At 36.2% G+C, this 11,076-nt stretch overlaps 1 protein-coding gene across 2 annotated transcripts in view; it reads right to left on the minus strand.

The window, feature by feature from the left end:
* The window catches only part of SEC24B (SEC24 homolog B, COPII component), a 39,979-nt gene extending 30,364 nt beyond the window's left edge, over positions 1 to 9,615 (minus strand). For both annotated transcript variants that reach the window (XM_085309377.1, XM_085309370.1), the window contains exons 1-2: positions 8,916 to 9,615; positions 2,520 to 2,705 (exon numbers count right to left, since the gene is read on the minus strand). In XM_085309377.1, coding sequence (XP_085165503.1) covers positions 2,520 to 2,705; positions 8,916 to 9,603 — 874 coding nt within the window. In that variant the 5' untranslated portion in view covers positions 9,604 to 9,615. The remainder of the gene's footprint in view (positions 1 to 2,519; positions 2,706 to 8,915) is intronic.
* Positions 9,616 to 11,076: the final 1,461 nt, after the last annotated feature.

Below are 11,076 nucleotides of genomic sequence, written 5' to 3' on the forward strand. Positions count from 1 at the left end.
AAAAAAAAAAAAAAAAAAATCACATGTGCAGACAGGAGGAGGAAGGTAGTAAATACACCTGGAAAGAGCAGGTCAATGCAAATATTCCAGGAATGAGCAAGAGAGAGGCAGGGGAGAATCAGGACTATCCTATTTCCTCCACCCCCCCCAAGCATTCCCAAGACTCAAATTTCTAAACCTCCCCCCTCTTCCAGTCACTGACCACATACAAGTAGGATGCACATGTTCAGAATGAACAGAGTGAGCATGAGAATGCTATACAACAGTTGAGTAACCCTGAACTATGTCATTACAAATCCTTCAGAGGAAGGACCGGTTTGAGATTCCCACCAGCTTTACAACTTCACACAGATTTCCCCCTCATCTTTTATTTTGTCAGCACTACTATAAATTCCTGCCTTTAGGATGCTCCCGTATTGTACTAGCACAACTGTCCAGCCACACAAATGGTCGAAAAAAATCTTGCAACTGACTGAAAAATAAACAGAAAAATAACCTGGGGAGGGAGGAGAGAGAAGAAAGAAAGAAAGGTCATTCTCTCAAAATGTGGCCACATAACATTAAAATATTACCACAGATTTCTTGGAACGGAAATTTCAAACCCTGTTACCAGTGTACCTATAATATATAATCACACTTCAAAGCTTTATCCCACAACATTTTACAGACGCATAGGACATCAGGGAGAAAGCAAAAGGATAAAGTGTGATAAGGACTCATTCACCTACAACACAAGCCAACTAGTAAAGTATTTTAAGAAACAATTATCCATGCTGTGAAAAACTGAAATGGAAATTGCACATTTATACGGCTAAATTTTCATAATGGAGGCCCTGTCCAAAAAAAAAAAAAAAAAAAAAGTGTAAACTACAAGCTAAAAAATTTACATGCTGAAGTTCTTTGCCTAGTTCTCCATCATCCTCTGATTTTAAATGCATTTACTACCATAGTAAGACCTTACTACTCTAAACAGTAGTTTTTTTCAAAAATGAGCTCTTTTCCATTCTTAGACTCCTTTGCTTTAAATCATTTTCATTTACTCATCAGCCCCTCTCATCAACACAAAATCTAAGTGAGTCAATTATATTCAGACAAGACAAACATACAAAGTCCATCTCTAGGATGCCTTTTTCAAGTTGATCAGTTTACCTGCATTAAATCCGAGGGATATTTATATAGGATTAAATTAATTTTAAAACTTTTAAAGCTTTTTTTTTTCCTGTTAGAACTTAAATTTAGCGAAGGGTACAGCAGCAGCCATGAATTGTGTTCAAGGTATCAATTGCTCATACATTATACAGCAATCACTGCAAAAACAAGTACATACTTGCACGTTACAGCAAGCACAGTTCATTACCTAAAATTTTTCTCATTTGAAACATATTATTTCTTTGGAAGATAAAGCAACACAAGCTTCTAACAAGCATATCTACAGTACAATCAAGTTCTCCCCAGTACCAAAATTGACCAAAAACCATTTAAGAACCAAGCTACAGCTACAAAACTGCTTGATTATCATTTTTCCTTAAAACAGTCTTACAGTTTCACTATACACAGAACTTATTAGCAATGACTCACAGGTAAGTTATTTCTTTATATTCCCCACACCACTGAAAAAAAAAAAAGTAAAAAGGGAGAAATGGAGGAAAAGGAATAATTTGGACAGGTACATCAGAGAGTTTTGAATTTTCAGGATAAAAATGATGCTGTGACAGTCAAGTGCTGTGCTTTTGAGAAATACTTTAAATATTAGACATATTTGATCTGGAAAGAATTAATGCCTACTTGCCTCTCAGAGTTACTTTTCATAAGAATTTTCATAAAATTCTGAAATTACTAAGAGAAAAAATAGCAAAAAAAATCAATGCAATAAATGAGATTAGGAATACTAGACACAGACTAAAAGGCAAGTCATAACATACCAGGGCACAATTAGCACAGATGAAGAAGGGTCAAGACTCGACTGATTCTTTGCCAACATGCTACCAACATTATAACAGCAAGAAAATTTACAAGTTCCTCTTTCCTCCTACAAGAACCCCTACAATAGCCTTCTACAGGAGCTTAGAACTACACATTAAGAAAATAGTTCAATCAGCTGGAATCTAATACTCAAGCTAGTTCCATTACCAATTGCTAGCACTAATAAATTCTAGTTCACCTCTGATTTTACAACGCAGACTAATTTCAAGATCTTCTGCTAAGAAGCTAAAATAACAAGCAACCTTTTTTTAAAAAAAGTAAGACAACCAGAAGAGCTTCTTAGGGTAAGATATGTGAGAGTGTCAACACAACAGACAGGCTAAAGATGTACAGCCAAAGGAAATCAAATAGAAGAGTTGCAACAGGAGAGAACCAAGGCGACACAAAACAAGAACACTAAGGCAGCCTGTCAAGATGCAAAATACGTACTTAAATCAGAGAAGTGCAGAAGTAGCACTATAAAGCCTCCGGTAAACACATACGCATGTGGAAAGGGGCAGAAGTCTGTATTTAACTTCCCCATTCCCTTTTAGTACCTTTCTGAAGGGCTGACTCTGGTGACTGTGTAACTGAGGGCGTAGACCTTGGCTCTGGAGAAAGGCCTGGAGTAGGTGTCCTCCCAGAGGAGACTGTAGCTGAGGAAACAGATGTTCCAACTCCAGGTTTAGTATACTGAGCCTTCTGGCTTACAGACTGTGCAGGCTGTAAAGAATCAATGCCACCTGAAAACAAAATCAGAAGGTAGGACCACTTTATTTGTATTTGCACAGACAATTACACATTGGAAGCTGTTATATCTAATATTGATTTCAAAATACCTACAAACACTGTACAGTACTTRAAGTCCACATATACACATTTGAAGTCTCTCTTTGAATTGAATTCCTATACTGTTAGGACTCCATTAAAATGGACATACTACTCTGACAACTAACAGCAAAAATTAAAAAAATAAAAATGCACAGACCCTTTATGCTATGGAAAGCATGAAGTAGTAAGATCAAGACTAAGCAGAAGCTAAGTTTAACAGGTTTTGATCCACCTCCAAAACTCTATCCTTTTGCAGCTTCCTCTTTTCAGATAAGAGGAACACAGTGTATGCTGGATATTTTCCTTCCATAAGCAGGAAACCTGCAAGTCACCTGTAAAGTTAACCAGCATTCTGCCTCCTTCCTATGCCTGATACTTTGCAATTTTGGTGGTACTCAGTTCTCACTCATATCCGAAGCAATCTGCTTCAAGGAGCCCTGAGCATTCCACAGAACTTCTGAAGCATTTTGAACATCTGGACTACATATAATTTGCTTAAACCTCCCCCCCCCCAAAAAAAAAGCGTAATTAGTGCTTTGAGACATTTAATGCAGTCCAGTTGAAATTCCTATCACAAAGGGACAATATAACCTCAATTAAGCTTTTTTTTTAAAAGGTCACTTTTGTTTATAAACAAAGGACTCATCATATTATGATTCCTTTATAAAACTGCTAACAGATCAATCTATTAAAACAAATACAACAGCAAAAACGAACCGATTTTACCAGCACTATTCAGAAAGCAGAAATTAAGCCAGAACAAAACCTAAATGTTTATATTTAGAGATCTTATGTTAAAGATTTCACTTGAGGATGCACATGCAATTTTAGTGTGTGTATGTGTGTGTAAACAGTGCAGTCAGTACATTCCCAGGCAGCTTCTTCAATACTACAGCTGATATTTGAAAGGACTTCATGGGAAAATTGAGGCCTCTTTTAGATGAGGGAGGAGGAGGTTTAAAGTAGATCTAGTGTTCTAATTTACTTTCAAAGTCAATAATGCACTTTTTCACTATCTTAATGGTACCATTTCTAGCTGTTATGTATTTGCTATTCAAATTTACTGTTAAGTATACATATTCCTTTCGTGTAAGCATTATCTAAATTTAGATTAAAATACATTAAGTCTCCAAAGTGTACACACACCGTATTTGCTGTTGAAATGTACCTGCTATCTCTGCTGCAATAAACTAATGCCCTTGTAACCTCTCCGTGGAAGCACCAGCACCTATGAGCAGAAACTTTCTTTTAATACAGGCAAACAGCTTCCCCAAGTAACATATTAGATGACAAGGGAAGTTTTTCTATAACAGTGTGTTTACAAGTGTGTTTACATATGTGTCTTAGCAGAGATAGTCGTTTATGCTGTTTTCCACTCCTGAAGTCAATACAGCAATGCTTACAAAACAGTGCAACATTGAGTATCCACCCTTCTTAGAGAATGCTAAAGGTTACAATGCTGCACTGTCACATGCTCAAAGTCAAAACCAATTTACATTTGGATTAGCTGAAGATGTACTTTCCTGCAAAGTAGTAGATTCCTATTCTCAAGCAAAAGTTGTCCAAAATATCCTTCAAGATGGTTGAGATCCTTCACATGTATTGTTAAAGAGTACACAAACAAAAAGCCTCTATAAAAGTGTGAGCAAAAAATAATGTAATTCTGCCTTTGTATAGAAATCCAACCTGCAAAATTACACACTAAAACTTATTTGGTGACTTTGGAAAGTTTTGGAAAGTAGTAAGAAATGAAAACTAAAAGGTACATCAATGCAGTGGTATCTTCTCAAGCTTACAGAAGAGATTTGAGCATTATCTCTTTTTACATAATGCAGCTGCAATCTTGATTTTTTTCCAACACAGCGCAATTTCTACTGTGAGATCGACCACTTCACTGCAGTAACAGCCTCCTATCTCCATGCCTGTATCGCGGCTGCTGACCTTCCCCCTTCTCCAGCCACACCTCCCTTAACCGATTTACAGGATTATAGCCTACATTCCTATAGAACTGGGGCAGCAAGGACTTTAGAGCCTGATCTGACATAAGGGGAAGTATGCGCATGGGATAAAGAAATTAAAGTGCCTACCACTCAAGCAGGCTGCTTACAATTACAGCACTGTAATCAAGACCCACAAAGCAAAGCAACCCATCCCATTAGCCTCTGTAGTTCTCTCTCTCTCTCTCTTTCTCTCACCGGCAAGAGAGTATGACAGAAAGATTCTAGTAAAATTTGAGCATCCTGGCTGACAAAACACAGATTCATATGGCCTGGAGGGCATCAAGATAAAGCATGAAAAACATTAAATAAAAGTACTGACATAAAAAGCCTACGTAAATACAGTAGTTTCTGATATTTCCATAGTATAGCACTGTTTTGGCAGAACATTGATACTGTTCTGCTGCAATACAGAAATTAATACCAGAAAAAGGCATTTTTGCCAGATCAATCTAGTTTAAATCAGCAAGAAGAAAACCTCAAATTATACATTCGCGTTCTACTTTATTTCCTAAAGCAAATAAAATGAATCTCCTGGTATACATCAAAAAGAGTCAATTCCAACAAAATATTCCTCTTAAATTTCCTCCTTTCCTCTAGTGAAATTCCACTGARAATACTTCAATGATTTCAGATAGCGGCTACCAAAAGTTTTGGAATTGCAACAAAATCTGGTTCCATTTCTTCGCACATGACATACAGCAGTTCAGTGGCTTGATTTTAACAGACTTCAGTAACTTTATGGCTTACCAACACCCTACACTTACACTTTCATTGGTTTATTTGAAAAATCCAGTTAGAAGCCTGATTTTTTTTTCCAATCCAACTGGAAAAAAACTGAGATATCATCATACTTTGAAAGAGTTATGCCTCATCATACTTTGAAAGAGTTATGCCTGCCTTTCTAAATAAAACCTGTGTATTTAAACAGGATTTTAAAAAAACATGACATTATTCTATATACATAATAGTCTCTTTTCAACGTATATAAATCTTAGCGTCCACTAACTGCGCCTAATTGCTATTGAAAAATACAGTAAGACAGTACCCTGTCTTAATCTTTCGGTATCCAATCTTTAAGGGTTGCTTGTTTATAATTTAAAGGGAAGTACAGGTCTTCCTATTTCAGAGCACAACAAAATGACAAACTGTCTTACTGGCATTCCTTGCCTAATAGTACAATATTGTATCAAAATATCATTACATGAACAGTCTCAGAAAGCACACTTAGGAATTTCATTATGTCTTTAAAGTTTTTCAATAATTTTTGTTGAAAACTATCCATAACACAGATTGCAACTGTTTTCCATAGGCACTGTTTCCTTCACAGGGAACAGTGGGGAGAAGGAAATATTCTGAAAAACTCCTCATTATGAATCATTCTTCCTGTGTTGTATTCAAAAGCTTTCCAGAGATACACAGAAAAACTGGGAAATCATTTTCAAGATTCATTTTTTTAAAAAAAATAAAGGACTGAAAACAATAAGAATACTATATTTAAGTTACTCCATCTCAGAACACTAAGACTGCACTGGGAAACTCAGAAAATAAGTTGATGTCCCAAAAAACAGCTCAGTTATTCCAGAATCAAAGAGTTACTACCATATTTTTTTTATTAGACAAGTGTTGTAGCAATTGAATTTTTGATATATTTTAGCCAAAAGATGTTAAATTTAGCTATCGTTGGAGGTATTCTGTTTATTCCCAAACTTCACATGGTGTCATTTTTTAGTATTAAATACTAAGGGGCCCATTTTCTATTACTCCTTTCTAGGCAGACGGAATTCATTAATCCACATCTAATGGAATGAGATACGGCAACTCAATGTGATCGGCTGCTCAAGCTATGTCATAACACAGGCAAGTATCAGTACCAATACTGGAGAAAAGGTGGGACTGTAGCAGCCCAGGCTTGAGCATTTTAATCTACTGTGAAGCTCCACCAAGGCTGCTATTTAACCAGTATTTCAAGCCCACCAAACCCACAGCGGCCAGTAAGACAACCCTGCTCTCCCTTTAGCCTAGCTACTGGTTGCTGCCTTGATTTGCTTTCCTTCAGTGAGTAAATACTGAAGTGTTTTGTGTGCTGAACTTAAGCCAGGAAACTGATCCAGCTGGAAAATAAAGAAAGAGTTAGATCCACAATCCAGCCCACTATGCAACAAGGCATGAGGTATGCTTATCTCAGCAACATTACAAGGTGTGTGAATGTGGTGTAAGTAATTATGGCTACAGTTTGGCAAATGAATTGAGTACTGCAGTATCGCTCAAACATAACTAGTGGACTCGTGTTTATTTTCATAACTGCAAATTATGTACCTATTATACACCACTATTACAGCCCATTCTATCAGCAGCTCTTTGAAATTGAAGCCTAATATTACTTCTTCTTCTCTGAAGTCATGTATTTACCTACCCACTCTCTGCAGAAGCATACTGAATGTCTCAAATAAGATTATCTATTGTTCATACTATTTTTTTATGTTCTGGTCAGCTCCAACGTTCCACCTTAAAACAGCTGTTCTTACAAACAGTATTTTTATAAACAAATAGATTTCAAGATATCCAAAAAGAAAGTCAAATTAACTAGCATATAAATGGAAAGCTTCTGTAATAAAACAATTTGAATAAACACGAAACAGTTTTCATGACTATTGCAGGTATCATTCCTGAATAATGAAATCTGCATTTTATCAACGTCTAGCTACAGATTCTATCTGAACAGAATTAACTTTTCCTGCAAGAGTTTTAAACCTTTAGTCTTTTAAAGAATTTGTTTTCATTCTCAACCCAGAAGCTCTTTAAGCCTTTTTATTAAAAAAAAAAAAAAATGCACACTCAAAGCAGCATCCAGAGACAGGATTCAAATGTACTATTCAATCTACTAAAACTGAAATGAAGGATGTTACTCCATCATAGTTTAGAGGGGAGGAAAAAAAGAAAAAAGCAATATTCAAACTAAATTCAATGTTGGCACGCATCAAATAAACTTGATTTTGATTTAAGCTCAATCAGTTTTTCCAGTCAAACCCTTAGCATCATCAAAACTATGTTCTTTGGTAAGTTCTTGGTCTTAGGAAACCTCAGCTTCAGGGATTCCTACAGCAACTCCAATTTGAAATATCTGACATAAAACACCCCCAAAGTTCTCTAATATCTATCTCATCATAAAAGCAGAATTATTAGTCTCACACAGTTCACAAGTCAAAAATGAAGGAAATCAGAGACATTACCAATACAGACAGACATTAGGAATTGTGGAGTTTTCCCCTATATCACAATTGGAACTATTCTGCATAAGCTACTTGGAGAACACTGCCTCATAGTAGACAGACAGAGCAACAACGTGCACACATTCCTACGTCTTTTAACTTCTTCTGTTCCTCCCACAAAGTCCTACCTGCTCTATGGACTTGTAGCTAGTTTTCCTATGAAGCAGCAGAAGCTGCAGCTACTAGCAAGTGCTCAGTGTATTTGCCCACAATTTGGCATTCCCCATCTCATTCTCTACTGCTGTCTCTATACTAAAAAATGTCATGTTATTGCTTACAAAATCAGAATTATGTAAATGTCTGTCTCATTCAGAAGCTAGCTGAAAATAATTTTTAAAAGCCCTAATTGCCCAAAATATATTTAGGCTTCTACTTTTTTTTTTTTTTTTTTTTTTTTTTTGAAGAATGTATGCCTGTTTACTTAAGTAAACTTAAAGAACCAACTTAGGTCATGACTTCAAAAAAAAATCTCTAGTCAGAGAAGAAAAATCTTCAGAGATTAACAAGTTTCAGATATTAGCAATTCCTTCAAAACTGTATGAAAAGATGTCCCTTTAAAACCCATTTATATAAGCAACAGCTACTCCTTGAAACAAAACAAAAACAGCCTCCTAAAACCATATAACATAGTGTCTTTTCTGCATTCTCAATAAATACACATCAATGATATGATCAGCTGCTACCACAAAGACTGCGGTAAACAAATGAGAAAAACTTTAACAACGAGTAAGTACAGAAGTCAAAATTATGATACAGTAATTCACACAGTGAATAAATACAAAGCAACAAAAGCACATGGTTTCTGAAATTTCTAAGAGACATCCAAGGGACAATCCTTTCAGTAATACTGTACCTGTATTTATTTGGTTGTTTGTTTTAGCCAGCAATCCAGAGAGATTTCTGCTCAGGCTGTCTTGAACGGACTGAGCAGATGAAATAGCTGGCAATGTTGAATTATATCCCACAGGAATATGTTGTTGAAGTGAATGAGGTACTGCTGTACTCTGGCTAGAAAATGCACTTGTCTGTTTAAACTGTCCAACACCAGGCAGGCTCTGAGAGATATATGCCTGCCCATACACACTGTCACTAGCCGCAGAAGGGTAAGAAACAGGATACATAGCACTAGAAACCACAGGCATGGTGTAATGATCAGAATTAAGGGGAAATCCCTGAGAAGCAACTGAAGAGCTGACAGAAGTGCTGTAGTGATTACCAAATGCTGAATAYGACTGTTGAGCACTGGTATGCAAGTAGGATGCAGATGATACTGCTCCTCGAATAAGTCCTTCCGTTGACTTGGCTGTCTGGGGAGAAGTTTTGTTGTATAACTGCTGTGATTCTTGTGTATTCAACATGTTGGTACCCACAGGTGGTGTCATAACATTTTGTGCTGGTGCTGAATAGTAAGTAGAGTGGTAACTGGCTCTATACTGATTATCCAAATGTGGAGAAACAGCTTTATTGGGCACTTGTGAATAGTGTCCTGAGGCCACACTATAGTTTGGAGGATGTAAGCCATAGCCAGCGGGAAACGGCATTGGACTCCGCACAGGACCTGAAACGAACAGAAAACATCACATGAATTAAAGGTGCATCTGGTAATAGCACCAGGGACTCTGTACATACTATTACAAGAAGTTTCTTGTTGTTTCTTCCTATCTTTGAGGAAGATAGGGAAAAATACAATGAATACAATGCACGTAAAATAAAACGTTTGAAATAATTTGCACACACATACAAAATTAATAGATAATGGCAATAATCCATTTTTCTACAAAAGATGTTTCCAAGCCAAGATCCTATATATCACATTTGTATTTAAAAAACTTATTAGGAAATTAGTATTTATTTAAGCAAAGAATGAACAGTAATAACCATCAAACTGATGCTTCCAAGTGTCCGAATACAACAATATTCCTAAAAGGAATCTGATTGAATATGGAAAATGAAAAGCTTTACTCAAACCAATCTGTCAATTCATAAAAGTGTAGGTATTTGTCTTAATAAATCCTTAATACAGTGACCAGGACAAAGTGCTGAGGGGCAGCCAAAACCAAAAGAAAATATAGGAAGAAGTTACATTTTTATGAAAATCCCATTTTTATGAAACCACAAAGCATGTAACATGGCACTTCTTCATTTCTATTTATTGCTTGATACTTATCAGGTATAAATGATGCTGATATCAGAAAATTACCTCAGCTGCCTCAACAACTGGGTCTGCAACATTAGAGGTTAATTACATATTGGTTCAGCAAAGGTCCAGATATTTGTTTCTTAGAGACTGAAGAGACGTTAACTATACATATATATTTAAGTGCAAACTGACCTGAAACAGTAAATCTCAGGGATTTTCTCATGCTCTTTTCCAGAACTCTGTTTTGTTGGGAACTGTATCTACATCTCCCTGCATAATTTCCTCTCTTAAAACTACCACACCCAACTGTTTACCATGTTGAGTGACTATGTTATTTCCCAGCACTCAGTGAACAGAAACACAAAATGCTGATGTGCCATTCACAAATTAAATAGCCACTGTGATACTAATTGCTGATTTGCCCCCTTATATTTACTATACCACAAAATAAGTACTACTTATCCAACCCATACTTCTGTTGAATACAACTTTGAAAAGTTACTTTTATAAAACTAACATCCAGATGTTCTCTGATTAACTTGTAAGGCAATTTTAGTACTGAATGTAAGAACAGAATCCTTTAAGCAAAGGACATACTGTCCAAAATAGCTTTCTGATAAAACTGAAAGTGTTGTTTCACAAATTATGACACAGAACGCTGAGCAGCAGAAAAAGCAGCTAACAACTGAACCCAAGTAATTCGGATTGTTGGGGCAAGACAGAAAGGCAGTTGAGGAGAGAACGTAAGAAGGTTTTAAAAAAACCCAAAACACAATTAGAAAAGACTGCTGTCCTAATGTTTCTGAGAATGAGAGTATGTAATTTTCTGCTTCTGAGTTACTGTCTTCTTGAAAAAGTAGGAGCTGCTCCATAA

This window comes from Rhea americana, unplaced genomic scaffold, assembly GCF_003343005.1.
Source record: "Rhea americana isolate MKP2758 unplaced genomic scaffold, rheAme1 scaffold_106, whole genome shotgun sequence".
NCBI classification, from domain to species: domain Eukaryota; kingdom Metazoa; phylum Chordata; class Aves; order Rheiformes; family Rheidae; genus Rhea; species Rhea americana.